The following is a 20,137-nucleotide window of genomic DNA, read 5'->3' as shown; positions in this document are numbered from 1 at the left end:
TTAATTATATTTAATTTTTTTTATGATAACAACTCAATGTTCTTATTTATTTACATTTTGATTATATTTCCTATTTATTTATATTTTTCTTATATTTCTTCTTTTATTTCTTCTTTAGTTCTATTTTTTCTTGTATTTTTTATTTAGTTCCATTTTTTTCTTTAAGCCAGGTTTGAAAGCAAAGACAGGAGAAAAAACGTCTCAACACCCCACCTCCCCCACCACCCAAATAATTATCGCCATGGGGTGGGCGAGTTCAGCCATCCCCATCCCGCAATTAACACAATTAACCCCTCCAAGGTGCTGGGTATCCGTGTCACTCTGCAGGGACCTGCTATCAGACCCAAGGGACTCTCGGCCAGGCTAATCATTGAGCGGGATGGTTTCGGTGAGAGCCTAGTGTGCCCAGTGCAGGTGCTGGGGGAGCGATGCTGAGCAGTTTCCCGCAGATGGATTTAAATCTGTGAGGATGGTCAGAGCCGTGACATCCCAAATGCCACACAACACCCGTGACATCCCCTGGCTGTGCTGCTGTGCCTCCCTGTCACCCCCTCCAGGCATTTACCCCAAGGGATGGAGATGACAAGGATGCCATTGCTTGCAAGTGGTTGTTCGTAGCCGCATCCCATCTAGGGATGATAGAGGTCATCTTGGAACTATGGTCCCTTTCCAGCTGCATGCCCAGACCCACCGGTATTGGCAGCAATCAAAACACAAAGTGAATTCGCCATCCCTGAGGAGTAAATGGGCTTCAAATGTGCTTATTGCTTAGAACATGCCCAGAATAGATTGGGTTGGAAGCAAGCCATGGGGGTCACCCAGGGCCAACCCCACTCCATCAGCCTTGGACCGCTTCCACCAGGCTGCTGGGGGTGATGCTGCTGCTCAAATCAGCAGCTAACTGCAGTAATTGTGCCCATTTCTCTTTGCATCCTGCAGAAAATCTGTATGAAGATAGGAACCAGCACCCCTAGTACTAACCTATAAGCATCACACATTTTCTTCCGTTATCTCTTACTGTGCATCATGATGGATGCGAATTAAAAAAAAACCCCCGATTTCATCACTAAGCTGAACTCTGGAAGAAAGATGTCGTCACGCCGTTCAAAAGTAATTATTTTTATTTCAACTCTATAAAGTATACAACAGGCACTCGGCAATTACAGCTGCAGGGAAAATACAGAGCGAAACAAAAGCTGTTAAAGGTTATGAAAAAAAAGAGTCCTTAAATCTACACCAAAAGAGTGCAACCGGCCGACGACCAGTGGATGACCGACATTTGTCCGACAAACAAAACCTCTTTCACATAAGTAGAAAAGTGGAGAAAACTAAGAGCAGAAAACAAAGGGCAAGTGTAAAACAGTGTAGGGTGGGATTCGGGGCTGGTGGGCGGTATCCTTGACCCCTTTTGCCGGTAAAGTCCTAAAACTGCCCGAATTTCAGCGTTGCGGCTGGGGAGCCTCCGCCATGGGATGCTGGGGGAGGGGGAAGCATGGATCCTGTTTTGTTGAGTGTTGCAAACGCAGGTGGGGTTGCACACCAAGTTGCTCTTTTTTAAAAAAAAAAAAATTTCCAGGTGGGAGATTTCTGAAGGGGTTTTGTCTAAGACAGGAGGTTGGCGCTGGATGGCACAATCATGGGTTGGATGTGCACAGCTTAGCGAAACAGGAATACCTGTCTAACGGACTGCTAGGATGTCATATATTAATTTGACCCGCACATAACATTTATACATTTCACAGAAATGACTCTGTATCTCATTAACAGATACACAGCTCTGGTACACTGAACAGAAATCAGAGAATGACATCATCATTTCTGTAATTCATCAATATTCTATAATAAAGGCTTAGAAATCGGTAGCAGAAAGAACTGTAAAACGCAGCAAGCTAAGAAAGGACGACATTTTTTGAGGTGTGTTTGTCTTTGTCATGCAGCATAACACCAAATTTGTCTTTTTTTTTTTTTTTTTTTAATAGGATGCGATGGATTTAAGGCACTTGCAACAATGCCAGATAGCTAGTCGTGTTCTAAAACTATGGGACAGATGAGTTAACAGTACAGTTGACAGGAAGTTTAATAATACTGACAATTATGACATTAATTCAAGTCTATCTTGAGCTAAAAACGTTACACTACAAATAAGAAAATGAAGTAATAATGCCATGGAATTCTCAAAGAAAAAAAAAAGTTCTATGTGTACCACAAAAATATCAACACGAAAATACCTATTTACAGAAAGATTCGCTTGTGGTCCTGTTATTATTTAAATAAAGAGTTGGCTATGGGTAATGCAGCAACTGGGAGAAGCTACGGATTGTCCGGGTCTTAATGACACCAAGCTTCACACGCTCGTTTTCGAGACGCGAGCTGGTTTCCCCTTAAATAAAGACGCCGTCATCCCATATATTTAAGAAAAGGAAATGAAGAAGAAAGGACAGCAAGTAGAAACACAGAGGCAATCTGTTGGCATGAATATATATCTATATAATGCAACTCAAATATATTACTTATAAATGAAGGTGTTTATCATACACATATGCTAATACATTGTTTAAAGGATGCTCAGGAAGGGCAATGAGAGTCGAGCGAGGTGTCTGGTATTAAAATAAACATATATTCAGTACAGTGCATGCCGCACGCTGCAGGTGTTCCCTACCAAGGGATGGGCAGAAAGAAAAATAACTCATCAGCCCATTTTAAAACTGTCTTCCCGTCGCATTTTTGGGTTGCCCCCCAAAATCACTGTGATACTCTTTCCTCTCGGCAACCCCTAAACTGACAACTGCATCTCAGCTACTACCACCCCCTGGGGACAAGCTCCTCTGTAGAAAATTACCAAACCCAACAATTGTTCTCCTTGTCAATGGAGACATGTCAATGTCAATGCCACAACACTGTCAATGCTGTGCAAGAAGGGGAGAAAACACCTTTTTAATACAGAACATGGGAAAGAGGTGGGATTTAGCATCAGGGAAGTAATTTTTTCCCGTTAAAACACACACTTTCCACGTACTATGTAGGTGAAAATCACGTGAATGACCTTCCAGCAAAAGTTCATCTTTCAACTTCAAGCATACACAACAGCTCTTGGCAGCTCTGAGATGAACTGGGCAGCATCTGCTCAGTTTTTTGGGGCAGGGTCCATCAGAGAGGTTACAAACTGATGTTTCTTGTTTGTATGACAGGATAAACTTTTAGTTTATGCAACAAACAGGGACCCAGGCCAGGATTCCTGTGTTATGTCCCATAAATCAGAAGAGAGGGCACTAAAGCAAAGGAAAAGCAGTGGAAGTGAGGGAGAAGCGCACACGCAATAATATTATTTTCCCCAGCTCTTTTTTTTCAGACGAGCTGACTTGGCTCTAATGCCTTAAACATGGTCAGTGGGGTACACAGGAGACACAGAGCCCTCACACAAACACATCCAGGATTGGTTTTCCACTTAATTTCCACTTAGCTCCTGGGGAGGCATTAGAGTTACATTTTTAGGAGCAATATTCCCAACAGAGCCAACAAACTGTCCCTGGACCTCCTTTGATTTCAGCTTTTTACTAAACATGGAAGAGATGCAGACACAGAGACACAAAATCATCCAAGAGCATGACGGAGAACAATGCCTCTTGCTACATATTTCTGAAACGGTGGTTGACTCAATTTCTATTCACAGGTGAAGGATGTACATAGCACCTCTAAAGTACATTATGGGTCTTATATTTTCCCTTTGGGTTCTAAAAATATAAAAGTTAAGCTTAGTTTTATGCCTAGTAGCTAATCAGTAAGACCAGTGGGCTGCTGTTGCTTTATTACAGGACCACTATTTATTTTGTAGATAGAATGGATTAATCGTATGATTTTTGTTTTCCATGCAATTATGTATTTGTACCAAGGGAAAGGAAAAAAAAACCCCAAACCCCAAATGTCATGTTACAGTATGTTCTCAGCTGGATGACAGAAGCAACCCACATCTGCCTTAACAAGATCTAAAGCAGTTGTGCTTTTGTTTTACCAGGGGGAAAAAAAAAAAAAAAAAAAAAATTCTCAACTGAAAAGAGGAAAGGTAACATTCAATCTTGTCAAGAATACTGCTCGCAAGGAAAAAGGACCAATTTTCCCACTGCTTTGATGTGAATTCTGACCAGCACCGTTGCGGTCCTCCTTTGCCAGCCTACAGTAGAAGACCTAGGGAGTTTGGAGGGTGGGAGTATCCCCAATCCTGCGCTGTACTTAGCTACAGCACTTAATGAATTGATCCTACCGATAAAGCCAGCGCCTCGCGGCTAGGATTAAGTGTGCCTTACACTACGCTATCTCTCGACTTTTGAGAATTAAAAGCGGAGCAAGACCATCGCAGTGATAGAAAACATATTTCTTTACTGGTGAAAGGCTTTGCGTCAGGACCACCATGTCGACTGCTATTTTTAAAAGTCTGAACATAAAACATGAAGAGCGCTATTGTCGTCTAAGCAAGAAGTCCTAATGCCACTGTAGTTACTGTAGCAGCATCAATCAAGGCATCATGGTGACCCCGAGCACTAATCCTCCCCAATCCATCTGGTTTCGCTGGCAGCCACGTCCCAGAAAGCTGTCTTCAGCAAGGCAGAAGCAGGTGAAGAGAAAAGACGTTAAAAATCTATGTCCCATCCTGAGTTGTCGTCAGGGGGCGGTTCATCACTGTCCTCCGGGAAGCTGTCGAAATTGCTTGTGTCTGTCGGAGATGCGACCTGCAGAAAGAAGAGAGGGACAAGAAAGGGAAAGACATCAAGGTGGACGTCTGAGACGTTTCCTCTCCATCTCCCAACCATGAGCATTCAAAAACATTCATTGCTCACTGCAGCAAGCAAGGAAAGTTCTGTGTTCAACAACTTTTTGCGGAATTCCAGGAGAACTTCCCGCACCTCCCCTCCTCAAATGATCCAGGCCCTCTGGGATCTCCAGTTCAAGAGCAACTGTCCTACTCACGGTTGGTAAAGAAGACTTAAACTTTCTTACAATGAGACCCTGATACACTCAATGCCATTTAAAAACCCGAAACAATACAAAACCAGACCAAAAGCTCTCCAGACCAAAATAATCAATGTCTCACTAGAGAAAACCAGTAGTTTAGGCCACACCCCAAGTAGCCAGTGCACACTGGAGGGGACTGCACTTGCTGCAGGAAACACTCACTCTATTTTTGATCCATTTGACTCGTGCAGATGACAGAGAAGTCATGGTTGGAGACCAGCCTACAGTCCAGGAGAGGTATTTTATGGTGGATGCTGGTGTAAGCCTTGGGAAAAGACTAGTAGATCAACAAGAGTTCCAGTTTCAGCTCTAAATTTAATTTGCTGCCCAGTTGCATCAGCATTTCCCTTGAATACACAACTCACTTTGAAAAAAAGCAACTTGTAAAAGCTTAGTTGAGGACTACTGAGTGATGCTCCACTGCGTACTGACTACTATTTACTCCGTTGGTGCTGGCACTGTTGAGTTGGAGAGCCTTCATCCTTCAGATCCTCATCCTTGGGCTGCTCCCCACTCACCCTCCTCCATGGTGCTATGGACTGGACACCATCCCTGTGTTTCTCTCAGCCCACCCCAGGTGAGCACTTCCTCTGGGAACAGAAGAGTTGGGGATGGATGTACAAGACACCAGCTACCAAAGTGTAAGATGCAGCTGGAGTGGCCATTGACGGAGGGCATGCATGAGCTGGAGCTTCTTGCGAAATCCTCTTGGCAGTGATGAACAGCGTGGAAGTGGACTGCACTTGATGAAAGCATCGATGGGAACACCTAGTAGGGCAGGCATGGTTTTTTGAGGTCTGCTTAGATGAGACTTTAAGGGAAATAAGCCCTGCTTTAGGAAATGGATTGCCTTCCGGGTCCATCTGACAAAGTAAAAAGACTGAGTATATCCAACACCTCAAATGTAGAGGGTTTTCTTTCTCTTAGAAGATATGTGATTTGGGGAAGAAAGGCTGGATGAGTTGTTACTCTGCTGATTAACTTTACGTCATGCTAATACTGTTGTGTGTGATTCCTCACAGCTCCGACGTCCAGGTCACCTGCGTGGCCTGCAGTCCTTCACTGTCCCAGAGACATGGGAACAAACATCCCTCTCAGTTGCTCTCTCCAGCCAAGAAGGGCCACTCTAGATTTATCTCCTGTCCATCCAAGAAGACAGAGTGCAAACCCAGTATCGGCTGTCTGGCTTCTTTACCAACATCAGGGCTTGAGATGAATGACAGTGCAGAGACCTGCGCGTCCTCCAAGGCAAGAACTGGGATGCAAGACAGCACATCTTTGGAAGAGTCAAGAAGTAGGAGAAGCTTTTCTGGACAGCTACTGTGACAGATGTGAGCAGTGGCATCAACGCTCAGTTGCTCCCTGAAGCAATGTCCTAGGAGCAGTAAACTGAGATCGTTGGAACTCGATTATCTTTAAGGTCCCTTCCAACCCTAACCATTCTAGGATTCCATGATTCTATCTCCTAAAATCCTGTAGAGTAAGAGCTAAGGAGCAGCTTTCAATTGCCTCCCTGGTAGTACCGCACAACTACTGAGGAGGGTTTAAGAACCGGGGAATGCTTTTTTCCTTAAGAAAATAGCTAGTCTCTATGTTCAGACCTGCTGGCTCCTTTCCAGCTAACAAGGAGAGGTGCACTGATTGAAGGAAAACCTGATTTCTTCTCCCAGAGCTATGTATTTCAGGTCACTTGTCATATACGGCCCTTACTGGCAGTTGGGACTTTTGCCAAAGCAACGGAGTTGGTTGCAGAAAACAAGGCTAAGCGGGACAGAGAGCTTTGAGGTGGGTGAGGTTGACTAGTTAATGAAAGCAGGTTTTCAAGAAGACCTCAAGAGCATGTTTGGAGAAGATATTTAATCTGAAAGAGGGGAGATTTAGCTGTGTGGGTGGTGAGGCAGTGGCCCAAGTTGCCCAGAGAAGCTGTGGGTGCCCCATCCCTGGAGGGGTTCAAGGCCAGGCTGGATGAGGCTTTGAGTAACCTGGGCTAGTGGGAGGTGTCCCTGCCCATGGCAGGGGGTTGGAACTGGATGGTCTTTAAGGTCCCTTCCAACCCAAACCATTCTGTGATTCTGTGATTAGCCCCAAGAGCTCTAGGAAATAATGAGCTGTGTTGAATTGGGGTTAGGACAACGTATGGCTGTCAGCACCAAGATGTCCTGGAAGAAGAACTCCTTGAAGGTGAGAAAGGATGGTCCTAGCTACTTCAGACAGGCTTAATCATGGTGTGGTGGCCAAAGGGTGACAGCTGATCACTCTTGGGAGCAATCACAGACATGGTCCCTGGTAGGATGTCACCAGACCCATGAACATCCAGCCTTGATTGTACCAAGAAGTAACGCCAACAAAGTGACCTGGGTGCTCACACAACCCTTTTCTCCTGCTGTGTTGGACCTAATTGAAAGAATGTGTGATTTCCTGGAGAGTGAACTTCATCCAGGTGATGCTGAAGGAGCGAAGATCACTCTGGTGGTGGAGCAATGTCCCAGCTTGGGGACATCAGGGAACAATTCGTGCCCATAGAGAGCAGATACAGAGCAGATACCGTTGAAGGCACTGCTGCTGGTTGTGCTGTTAGAGGGTTAGACATGCACAGTCCATACGTACACTGGGTAAAAGCCGTACTGGAAATGTTCTTACTAAAGTCAAAATCCACTGAAAACAATTAGAGAAATAAACTGGGGCATTTTCAGGCTCCACTGACATCTTGCACAGGTGAACCAGGAACTGGAACTGGATGGAAAGGAGCAAATTCCCCTTTATTGTCTGACTTGAGATGCGCTGAACTGTACTGCTGGCAAATTAATAGTCATTAAAAAGAAGTTTAACAGAAAAAACACAGTTTTGATTTCTAAAACATTAATATGTTCTTTGGGCATCCTGCTTTAGGCAGATACTTGCAAAATCCTGGTTTCTCCACTGACTGCCAGTAACTTCTGCAGCCCATAAGGGCAGAAAGGGGACACAAAACCCTCTTGCTTTTTAATAGCTACTAAGACAATTTTGGGATGGCAGATTTAACCCCAGATCCATGCTGGCTGCTGCTGCAGAGGTGCAGGACCATGGGTGGATGGAGCAGCAGGGTGCAATTAAACACGATTGCTCATGTCATTCTCTCGGTGATCCGATGGGAGAGGCGCAGAGAGAAAGGGATTAAGTTGAAACAAGGAGGGGAGGCTGCAGAACAGAAGGGGCCAAGGTAATTTCTATCAGCTAATCCTGTTTGGTTTCCCTTTGCGGTGGGCTTTGTGGGTAAAGAGCTCACAAAGACATCAAAGGCAGAGCTTTGCTCCAAAGGAAAATGAGTCGAGCTGTCCCTCTGTGTCTGCTCCCAGTTAACCATAAACTAGGCAGTAACTGGGCTTTTAATGTAGGACATGGGTGCAGGGAAAAGAAAGGGTGAAAAGCACAAAAGAAAAGGCAGAGGGAAAGGTTAATGCAAAAAAAAAAAAAAAAAAAAAAAAGGGGATTTAAAGAAAAAAAAAAAAAAAAAAAAAAAAAAGGGGAGATGGCATCCAAATCCCACTTGCCTTGTCAAAAGAAAGAAGAATAAAGGAAAAAGCAAGAGACACATCTGAGAGAAGGGGTGAAAGTGGCAGCTCTCCACTGAAATGTGAAAAGTAAATGAACAAGTGGAGCAGGTGAGGAAGAGAAAAATGTGTAATAGTGAGTGATCCTGCCCCAATCTCCTGCTGCAAAGAGCATTTCCCTGCAGCCATGCCCTCCCTAAACCAACTTCTCCTGGCAGAGGCTGCCCAGAGACCAGGTATTGCTGGAAATGGCTCTAATGTGACTCCTTCGAGCATCTTCAGAGGAAATAAAGCACGTGCTGTTGCCGCTTATCTGCAGTGTATTAGTGCCCGAAGCGCACAACATTCAAGGAAAAGAAACTTACTGGCTGGGAAGGAGAAAACAAGTAGGAAAACTTACACTTGGTATTATAGGAGGTGTCAGCGTCCCTTTTCGTAACCCTTCCCAGTTAAAGCCTTCAAACCATCTAGAAGGGAGAGAATAATGAAACAGTTAGACACACAGTAAAAACCTCTCTGTAGCACAAAATGAAATTTAAATTGCTTAAACAGTGGGTTTCATCTGCCGCAGTCATCTTCTTCAAATTGCCCAACTAGCCTGAATAATTTCTCCTGTCATCTTTATATATGTTTTTTGGGACTGAAAATTAAGTGTGTGGAGCAACCCAGTGGTGAGACCATGGCAAGTACAAATTACAAAGGCTCAGCAGAAAACCATTCCTTGCTGTAGGTGTCCTGGTAGCTGCTCCTTCCTTCCGACAGGGTCAATCTGTCCCATACGACACCCCTCATGTCCTTTCTTCTCACGGGATTGGGAGCTAAGGGCATGCACAGGGATGTCCTCCTCCTGGTTTGAGTACTTCGGGTTTGCTCTAGCTATGGCGGCTTAGGTGGGTGGATGAGACCCAAGCTGAGCCTTCAATCCATCCACCCCAAAATGTCTATCCAGCCCATTTCTGTTGCTTCAAGGATGGGAGAAGAGAAGGACCAGCATGGATGGATGAGATAACATGCTTCTGCAATGGGGCTCTGGCTTGTTCTTATTCCCCTCCAGCAGCGTGAAAATTTATGAGACATCACTTCACAACTCTCTCCCATACGATGAATTAATTAACATCATGGATAAAGTGTGTTGGGCTGGGGGGAAAGGGAAATAAAAAAAACCCTTGGATACTGATTCCTCAAACAAACAAACAAAAAAATCCAAGCAGGCAGTGGCCGAGTTGGATTGCTTCCAAATGCTCTTCTGAATGAGATTCATTTAAGAGTAATGATCAACGTACAAGGAGTTTGATCAAGGCAAGGCTGGCATCTATACCAAAGCAAGGGAAAAAAAAAGTCTGACAGAAATTCAACTAGAGTCTAAAGCACACGAGAAGGGTAAGGCCAAAGGAGTTTAAGAAGGGTATTTTTTTTCTGAAAATGAAAGTGTTTGAAATGCATGTTTCTGTGGGTTGGATCTGAGGGATGGTGGATAAGACACTTACTTGTGCTTTTGGATATCTTTCACTCCATTTTTCAAGTTCCCTAATCTTTCTGATGGATTGTCCCTATAAAACGAATAACAAATCGGTTACTTTCTTAATCCTTCTGAATAATTTGCTTCTTTGCAACCAAGATCAAGGTGACTATATTCCATGCGCTTACCTGCATAGTTTTTTAATTAAATTAGCAGCATTTTTGGCAATCTTCTTTGGAAATTCAATCATGTCTATTCCCCTTAATATGATGTTATAGGTCTTCATGGGGTCTGGGCCTGAGAAAGGGGGACTTTGGAGGGGAAAAGAGAAAAATTAAAAGCTTGTCTTTAAACTAGCATTGGAGGTTGATTAAAAAAAACCCAAAACAACCCAAAGGAAAACACAATACCCTACTGAAATGAGAAAAGGGAGATGACAACTAGCAGTGCTTTGCTTCTTCTGATCTTAACCATTTATCAGACAAAGAGCTCTGATGCTCTTTTCTGCGGCACCACGTGCTAACCCTCTCGCTACTGCGATGGCCCGTGTCCTAACAGCTCGAGGAATGGGGTTCGAGCAACGCCTGGTATCTTATCCTCTGACGTTGCGACATGCTTTCGGTGGGGATTAATAAGGTTTCCATTGGTTTAACTGAACAAGGGCTTACATCTATCCCTGGAGGATAAGCAGCTGAGGTGATGGATCCTTTTCCTGCTCCTGTATCCTGGGAGTGAGCGATGGGGGATGAGGTGAGGCAGCTGCTGTGGCCAACATGAGCAGTAATACATACATCCAAAATTAAATAAAGGAAGGGATGGATACAGGGACTCAGATCCCCATAGTGTCAGGTCCACCTCTTCCTTTTCATGCACTGAAATTTCTCCTGCAATCACTGCACCTCCCTGGCTGAACCACAAACCTTTTCCCCACCACGTCCAGCTCACTCTCAGTTATGGGTTAGGGCCAAAAAATGACGTTTTTTGGGTGTAATTTCACAGCACTTCCTAAAAAGCCTGCTCATGCCTTGCCCTTTTGGAGAGATCTGCATGAAAGCTGTGATTTAAAGTGGCAAAATTATTAGGTTTAGCAGCACACGCCAGCTCGGAACCCTCCTCTCAGCTAATCAGGGTGACAACGGCAGAAATATGTGGCTCTATTTTCAGCCCTGATGCCCATACCTGCCAGTCAGGAGTTCATACATTAAGATTCCCAGTGACCAGTAGTCTGCTGAAATGTCGTGACCTTTGTTCAGGATGATCTCGGGGGCTACGTACTCCGGGGTGCCACAAAAAGTCCATGTTTTCTTTCCAAATCCTATTTTCTTTGCAAAGCCAAAATCAACCTGGGGAAAAGGAGCAGAGAACCGTGAGGGCAAAGCACGAGAGGGAATGTCAGCCAGGCACTCCGCTCCTCTTGAAGTGAAGCGAAGCAGAAAGAAAGTCTCCTCGTGGGAATATTTGCCAAACTAAAGCATCGCGGCTCAATTCCACATCCAAGCAACTGCAGTGACCTTATCGCCAATTTATCCTTCGTAACAGAAAAGGAAGATGCTTGTGAGGGAAGAAGAACAAATGCCAGCACAGAGGGTTTTTTGGGAGGTGTAATGTCGTATCTCAAGTTGATTCGTTTTGCCTTTTTAAATTTTTTTTAACTCCCAGCCTTTACCTGAACAAGGAGCTATTTAGGCCAACTGACCACTTTGGCATCTATGGAAAAATTCAGATTTCTCTCCCAGTATAGAGAGCAATGCAGTACAAGCGTCCTCCCAGTCCTCCCAATTTACTTGAGGCTGTTACAATGCACTGTCAGGCTCAGGAACCTCAGTGTGGCCCTACAGCAGTGCCCCTATGGCACCAGCAAACATGGAAAATCAGATTATACTGGGAGCTGAAGCTATCCTTTGGGGCCCAGGCAGAGCTCAGGTCAATATTACCGTATTTTTAGCTTTCCCCCCCTGCCCTCCCCTGCTCAGAGCTGCATTCCGTAGGACACTACTGTCCCTTGATGGCTGCGAGATGCTCTTGTACCCTCCTGTGCTGGGCAGGGGCAAAATGTCCTATGTGGTCACAGTCCCACAAGGGATCTGGGACACTTCTAGTGGTATTATGGATGTGTTGAGGGAGATCAAAATGTCTGAGGCGCTGGGGGTTGGTGATCAATGAGGCTTTGAGCAACCTGGTCTAGTGGGAGGTGTCCCTGCCCATGGCAGTGGGGTTGGAACTCTATGATCTTTAAGGTCCCTTCCAACCCAAACCATTCAGTGATTCTATGATGGGACCAGCTGACACCCCAGTCCAGACCCTCCTGGGGTGGGAAGGAGGACAGCCCTGTACCTAATCCTCCTCCATCACCCAATACCTTGCTGGACGCCCCAGCCTCAGCAAAATGCTGCAGAGGATCAACCCTGATGTAATTCTGATGATTTAGTGCCATGGTGACACATGGTGGCTGCCACCGGGCTGTAAAGGTCCATGATGGTGGTCTGACTTGCTGTTCCTGAGAGTCCCTTCCCAAAGGCAGGGAAGAGTCCCCAGGTTGAGGGACAGAGCCCATGCCCCCCCCCTTAGCCTCCAGGGAGGGCAGAAGCCCCTCTCCGATGCAGCATTTTTTAGGGGTGCATTGCCCCATCCTTCCCTGATGGCCCCTCAAGTGCCCACACCCCCCAGCACCTCCCACCACCAGAAGTCCTTCTTTGTCTTCTCCCCATCCCCACGGCCTCCCCTGACATTTGGGGGGTACTCTACCTGCAGGGCACCTCTGATCTGATTTTTGAGGCTAAGTGAACAAAGCAATGCAGTGAAACCCATCAGAGACTCCCTAATTTGGGGGGTGGAGGTCAAACTATTTTTCAGTAGCTCCAAAACATCTGGGTGGGTTTCTCCTGCTGCTCTTCTCTAACCATTCCCACTGGAGGACCACAGATTTTGTCTTTCCCTGAGCCTCTCTCTGCTGGAGGCTGGGAAAACATCTGGATGGTGGGTGACAACACCCTTGCCCTCATCTCATCTCATCTCAGCATCTCCTGATGGCCACCATCAGAGCTAAGACCCTGGGCTGGGTGGACTTTGCTCCTGACCCTCTGTGGCTAATCCCATGTTCTCCTCTATCCCCAACACCAGTTGTCTGCTAGTAGCGGTGATTTTTTTGGGGCAAAACCAGATGTTGCACACACTCACCAGTTTGGCATAACCTCGGTGATCCAGGATGAGGTTTTCTGGCTTGAGGTCCCGATAAATTATCCCCTTGGAATGCAAATAGGCAAAAGCTTCAACCACGCACGCAGTGTAAAACCTGGTGGTTGAATCCTCAAATGAACCTCTATGTAAAACATGAGAGGGAAAGGGGATAAAACCATTAAATCTCTTCGCTTACTACTTGATTCACCCTACTGTTGAAATATTTACACATTCAGTAGAATCACTCTAATACCAGATAAGTGGCTGTTGCTAAACTCACCTTTATATATAAATTAAATTGCATTTCCATTTTTGAAGTTACCATCTTTGCCCTCAATCCACCTTCATGTCAAATATTTATATCCAAAATACTGCAGGTTTTATTTTATAATTTCATCCAATAGAATTAAAATTTACAAATCATTATCTTGTAAGCAAAAGGTTGGTTTTTTTATTATAATCTTCAGCTTTTGGGTGCTAAAGCTATTTTGAGCTGTGGAAATCAAGAACTCCCATACCAATGTTCACAACTGAGACAAAAGGCAGACAAATGAGACTTGAAGGGTTAATCGCAAATTCAGCATAAGCTGTGCTTTTGGATCCTCGTTTCAGCACCAGTTTGCAATCGGTTTTCTAAAGCAAACCACAGCCCCCTGCATACTAGGAGCGGGCGGTGGGAGCTGGCTGAACTCAGAAGCTGAGCTCAGAAGCGCATCTAAGCTAGATGGCAGCAGAACCACAATTTAGAGCTGTAAGAATTAGAGATGAAATTATCAGGCTGGGACAAGGACGATGCAAAACACCACCCGCACCTACTAACTTTGATACAGCTATCGTTTTAATGGTCCGGAGAAGGCACACTGTTTGGAAAAGGAAGAATTACAAAAAAATTCATTCTAGGTAATTAAAAAATAATTTAATCTTTGCTTTCCAATCAATCCTCCTGATTAATTTCTTCAACTTTCTAAATTTAATTAAATTATGTTCCAATTAGGAGCATATTCCATAGTTACATGTGATTGACTGCATCTTCTCCTGCCCGCGGGCACGTAACTTGCACAGCCTACGTACACCCATGCGACCCACCTTCCACCTACCCGCACATCAACCACTCCAAGCTCAAACCAACCACAGCAGGAAATTCCAGGACTGTATTTGCTTATGCATCATAGCACAGTATGTAATTACATGCTTTCCTAACAGTTTTTTTTTTTTTTCCACAGCACTTCTGTGGCCCAGCTCCTTGCAGGGTGTGGATTTGCTGCACGATCCTGTTTCCCACTTTGATGGGATCTTGGTTACCATGTGATATCTGGACTAAAAGCCCAAGCAGGACTATTGATTTCCTCCTGCTCATTGCTATCATACCTGACTGTGTCATAAATATTAAGAAATATCCACAGATTTATTTATCGCAGTGCCTCTGCGATAGAGGTGGATGTTGCTATTCACAGTTCCAGAGGGTGGGCAGTGGAGCAAACATTGAGATGGAAAGAGCAACAGGAAATGGTGATATTTCAGATAACTTTGAAGTGGTTTGATTTTTTCACCTTGAAAATGCCCTTTCCCATGGGCATTCCCATGTGAACTCTCACTAGTGCCACTGCCGCCTTAGGGCCTTGGTTTCTAAGTCCAGAGCCCAAAACAGCCACGACAGTAATGCAGAAAGGTGCCGGCACTGGAAGGACCACTTCTCCAGACTGTGACTTGCAAGACCACAGCGAGACTGGCCTGGACATTGCACCTTCCTCAATGCCCGGCCACACCCTGCAGAGTCCTTCTCTGCCATCATACTTGGTCCCCAAAGTCTTTGTAACCCTTAGGACAGTCACACACTTTTCTATCAGGTACCCCAGCCTCCAGCCAGGCTTCCAAATGGGAGAAACGGCAGCAAGGGCACCGAGGACACAGCTGTAATTTCTGTGGCTTTAAAAGGTTATCGTTCTAGGTAATGAAAAATTAATTAATTAATTAGATTAAAATTAAAATATGCCACTAGCTATTTAGAGGTATACTTTAGAGATTAAGATATAGGGCAAGGGCAGTCAAAGACAACTTGTAGATGCTATTCATCCCATTACTACCACCGCTACCATCACTGCTTTCTGTATTTTTTCAGAGAGGCCAAGAGACAGTAGCTCCGGATAAATCTTGACTTCTATAAAGCCTTGCACATGTTGGACACAACCTAAATTAGTTTTTATTTTCAGTTATGACTGGATTCACTTCGTCTCTAGTCAACTGCATAGGAACAAAAGTAGCTCCTCACCTTTCTGGGATTTTAAATGTGGTAAGATCCAGATTTTACCCATGAAAGATGAAGACCTCTGGTTATCTGAAGGCGTATTAGAAAAAATTCCACTTTTTAAGATAATTGTTTCTCAAAACTCACCTGTCCCTGAGAATTGTCCAGAGCTCTCCACCTAGACAGGCTTCCATCAGCATGTACAGGTACTTGCTGTCCTTGAACGTCCTGTAGAGCCTGTCGTTGGCAAATGAGAAAATCAGAAAGAAATCCACAATATGAGCGAAGGCACCAAGCCTTTCCACTTCTCCCATACCATGGTCTTCATCCCAGGAAGCACCACAAGTCTAAGGGTGTCTTTCGGAGATAGCGTTACATCCAAGGAGAACGTTTCCATTTCTCTCCGTGGATGAGATTTCAGCAGTAAAGGATGGGCATCTGAATTGTGAAGTGGATCACGGACCTCAGAAGAAGAGGTCATCACTATTCTGGGTGCTACACACAAAATCTGCCATTTCTAATGGCATAGCCTGAAATTTTAATAATATCCCTATCGTCATATTCTTCACACAAACAGAGCCTGGCTGCAGATGGGCAATCTTCCTTCCATCTGACCATTTCAAAGGACCACTGCCCAATTTGTGATTCCTTTCAGAACTTAATCCCACAAATCCGGTAGAGTTTAAAGAGAACCCGCTGACATGCAGGTAGCTTAAATTGCTCTTCCTCTTCCTCCCAGGGACTGAATGGGGAGGAAAAATTGCCTAAAGGCAATGGGCCAGGCTTTATGAACCCATCCTCCTTCTCAAGTGCAATCTAAATTGTGCAGTAAAATCTGTGTTTCATATGATATATTAAACACATGGAATTATAGAACTATGGAAATAGAAGTAGAGAATTTCGTATTAGCTGTTTTATTTAATTTTAATGTCAAACTACCTTTGTACCTCCCATCACATGTGTGATTATATCAGTTCAGGTTGCCTGCAGGAATGAGCCCGCTGGATGTGGATACTGGAAGGTTTCTTTGCAGCTGTGCCCTTTAGAAATTACTTTTTAAAGCTCCCAGCTCCAGAGCAGAAGGGGATGCAGAGGGATGGATATTCTGTTGTGGTGTATCAACTGCTGCATTCATGGGAGTTTCCAAGAGCTAAAAATTAAAGGGCTGATGCAACACCATATAAATTAAAACAGGTGGTTTTGCAAATTCTAGCTCTTCCCAGCTAGTGATAAATCCTGTTATTAATATATTTTATGGAGCTGTGTGATGGACCAGGGGGAAAACACAGCAGCATTTGGTGCTTTTCGAAGACATTCAGTTAAATATTAACTTAAGCTACGTGGCAAAACATCCTGGCAGCTACAGCTTGGCTCTGCTATGCTTTCACATCACAATGCTAGACAACATTTGTCTCCTGTCTGTGTTTTGCGCAGCATCCAGCACACAGCTTAGCAGCAGTTACCTGCTCGATTTTTTGCATCTTTAACAGGAAAAGATCCCAGCAGGCGCAGCTGGGATGCAGGCAGGAGTTTGGGTACCCAATATGCTCGGTGCTTATCTACCTGGGAAATACTGTGTAGCTAAAAGGTACTATTTGCAGCCACAATAAAATGTAAAGTTAAAAAAAATAATAACCTGTGTTTTAGATCTTCCCTCCCTCTGGTATTACTACCTCTGTTGACATTTAAAACCTCAGTTACAACCTGCTTCTAAAAAAAAGTTGGAACAAACTTTCTGACCATTTCATATCGTTAAATTTTTTGGGTTTAATAAAAAAAATCCTGTTTCTTGCCAGGGCAAAATAAATTTATCTTAATAAAAATTTAATTGACACTAAGGTTTACAGTGAACCCACATATTCAAGAATCCAAAATATGAGTAGCTAAATATTTTGAATTGCTCAGTAATTTAAATACTTCTGAAATAAGGTGTTGCTTTCTCTAGTTAAAGTACCCTGCTGAAAAATTGCTTTTCAGAAAAATTTATAGGCATAAAATCTGCCCTAAAATATGCAGAAAAAAAAAATCAAATATTGTTTGTTAACTGTAATAGAAGCATAAAGTTTATACATGATGAAACCATGGTATTTCAGTAGATCAAGTAGTCATAAGTTTGAAATGTCACCATATTTAAAATTATTTTTAATTAATTTTCTTATTCATCTAAATATTTGCAGAGCCAGTGGAGACCTCCACAGCTTGTTTGGCCCTTTCACAAACCCGCACAGAGCATTTTATTCTGTAAAATTCTTAGTTTATCTACAAGTACGTTTTATTTAGCAATACCTGGCCTCTCCTGCTCCTTATGCCTGGTTTAATCCATTTTAACAACCAAATGGGACTACTCTTCAAAGATTTTTAACGAATAGTTCAATGAATTAAGAAAATAATTGGGTTTTTTTTTCAGACTTTTAAACCCACCTTTCACCTGCCATCTCAAAACACAATTAATCTACCAACATGCCCATAGCACCCAGAAAAAATATTCTCCCAGCTGGCCCAAGAAAGGGTACAATCAGGTTATGAATTATTTTAGGAAAGATGCTAGAACAACTTCAAATCACTGGGGACATGCAAAAGGAGAAGCGAAGGGGAAGCGCAGACACAGGGTTTGATAAACCAGAGAGGATTTTCTTGCTGCAGCATGTGGAATAGCAAAAGGTTGGACTTCACGACTTAGAAAGTTCCTTCCCGGTGCAGGATTTCCACGGGCTATCAAAAATAGTTAAGTAAGGCTTGCTACTGTACAGGATAGGAATTATTGCATGATACAGAAGGAAAAGACCTCTGGCTAACACATCCTTTTTTTCACCTGCCTACTGAAAGAATAAAAAATGGGAATGAAGAATGATTTATTTTAATGGCTATGAATATCAGTGGCTCCATTAAGAAACGTTTGCAGGCTGGGGTTTTTTATTTAGGAGTGGGATATTTCTGGAAATGGTGTCAAAATGTCCCTTTGGTTGGCTGGCCACACACTTCACCCTCCTTCACATCCCCAGCTTGAGCCACAAAATCAATCTATAGGCTGAAATATTCCCCAAGGAATTGGCTCTAGCTTAGGTAACAGGGGCATGCTTGTGAATCAAATAATATTACAGCATGAAGGAAACGTCAGCTGGGTAAGGTGTCAGGCTGCAGTTGTCACCCATGAATCAAGAGGCGAAGCCACGGGCTCTGGGGGAATCCCAGGGATCAGCCTGGGAAGGAAACACGCCCTTAGTGGCAGATGGGTGGTCAGCCTGGTCTTTGCATTTATCGCAGGGGTTTGGTTTCGTTCCTGGGTTAGTATGTCTCTCTGGAGCAATTTTTGGGAGTGGGGTTGATCTCTTCTGGCAAAAGGCAAGTGCTTCAGGCATGTCTTTGAGGATGCGGCACCCTTGGCTTAGCTAGATATCTCCAGCTGGGTGACAAGCATTGGTCTGCCAGAGGTCCTCAGCACCCATCGCTCTTATCCTGACCTCCACCATCTAAAGACCCATCTTGACAGATACTCTGAATTCTTGAAGAGGCAGAGAACTTTATCATTGAGTCAAAATGAACAAAAATGCCCGGCACCTGATTTTATTCACTGAAGAATTGCATCTGCTGAATTGCATCTTGGTGGGGGGGCGTATGATTTTAGGGCATTTGCCTGTGATGAGTCAAGGGACACTTGATCCAGCTAATCCAGCCTGAAGAGAAGCACTGGATATAAACATTTATTCACATGGCAGCACATGATCTCGAAAGATTAAACCTTGCCTTCCAGCTTCCTTCTGTGCAAAGGAAAATTCAGAGATTCTGAAGAAAAAGGAGAATTAACCTTGAGCAAGGACAATGCTGAGTCATGGTGCATACGTCTACATGGAACATTGCTCACTGGCATCACCAAGCTCTGCCCAGGCTGGAGGTGTCCTTGTCCTAGGAGCAACAAAGCCATGTGAGCACGGGATGGGGCCAACGCAAACCAGTTCAGACACCAGTTTAGTTTAGGCTTGGGTGGACATCTCCCATGGGCTGAGTAATCCTGTGTTTGCCTGGAGAAGACCTTATCTCATGCTCCATATCTGCAGTCCCTCGCAGGGAAGCTATGGCTAACAGGTTTTTCTGGTGATGGATGGATTATTCCTATGTGGGTTTACAAAATACTGAGATCAGCTGTGCTCTGCTCCACCCCCCGGCAGCACAGATGGTGGCAGGACGGTACCTCACGATGAAGTCCGAGTGTGCGCTCTGCATGATCTGCTTCTCTGAGCGGATGTGCTCCTGCTGCCGTGTGTCCACGATGTGCCGTTTCTTCAGGATTTTCATAGCAAACGTTTTTGACTCTTCGCTTTTCAGCTGGACCTTGGGTAGAGCAGGCAAATGCAACCGTTAGAAGCCAGGCGCGTCACCCCATGATGTCCAGCTGTGGGGACCCAGCAATCCCACCACCCCACCTTCAAACCAGTCCTCTCACCTCTTCCATTATCACCTTCACTTTAGTAGGAACCCAATTTCTAAATGCTTGGCCTAGTGCTAACTTGAAAAGCTATTTCATGAACTCCACGTACTTAGCCGTTGGCATCACTCTTACCTCAGAAGGTGTTGCTAGCTAACGTACAACTTCTGCAAAGCCTTTTTCTACAGCTAGCAACAAACACACTGGCTCTGGCAGGGCAACACAGTCCTTGGATGTTTGGAGAGGATGAGCAGAGCTGGCTTTTCAACAGCGCTGTTTGGTCAAGTCTTTACTTT

General features: G+C 44.3%; 1 protein-coding gene across 1 annotated transcript; it reads right to left on the bottom strand.

The window, feature by feature from the left end:
• Positions 1-4,327: 4,327 nt before the first annotated feature.
• Positions 4,328-19,741, bottom strand: PRKG1 (protein kinase, cGMP-dependent, type I). Its single transcript, XM_010076751.1, has 8 exons — positions 19,608-19,741; positions 15,566-15,655; positions 13,174-13,315; positions 11,176-11,339; positions 10,185-10,307; positions 10,025-10,087; positions 8,938-9,004; positions 4,328-4,724 (listed from the first exon to the last, which is right to left on the bottom strand). The coding sequence occupies exons 1-8, from the start codon at positions 19,709-19,711 to the stop codon at positions 4,626-4,628; spliced, it is 852 nt and encodes a 283-aa protein (XP_010075053.1). The 5' UTR covers positions 19,712-19,741; the 3' UTR covers positions 4,328-4,625.
• Positions 19,742-20,137: the final 396 nt, after the last annotated feature.

This window comes from Pterocles gutturalis, unplaced genomic scaffold (assembly GCF_000699245.1).
Source record: "Pterocles gutturalis isolate BGI_N339 unplaced genomic scaffold, ASM69924v1 scaffold48971, whole genome shotgun sequence".
NCBI classification, from domain to species: Eukaryota; Metazoa; Chordata; class Aves; order Pterocliformes; family Pteroclidae; genus Pterocles; species Pterocles gutturalis.
Note: the sequence above shows the minus strand (reverse complement) of the source record. Positions and strands in the feature narration are given on the sequence as shown.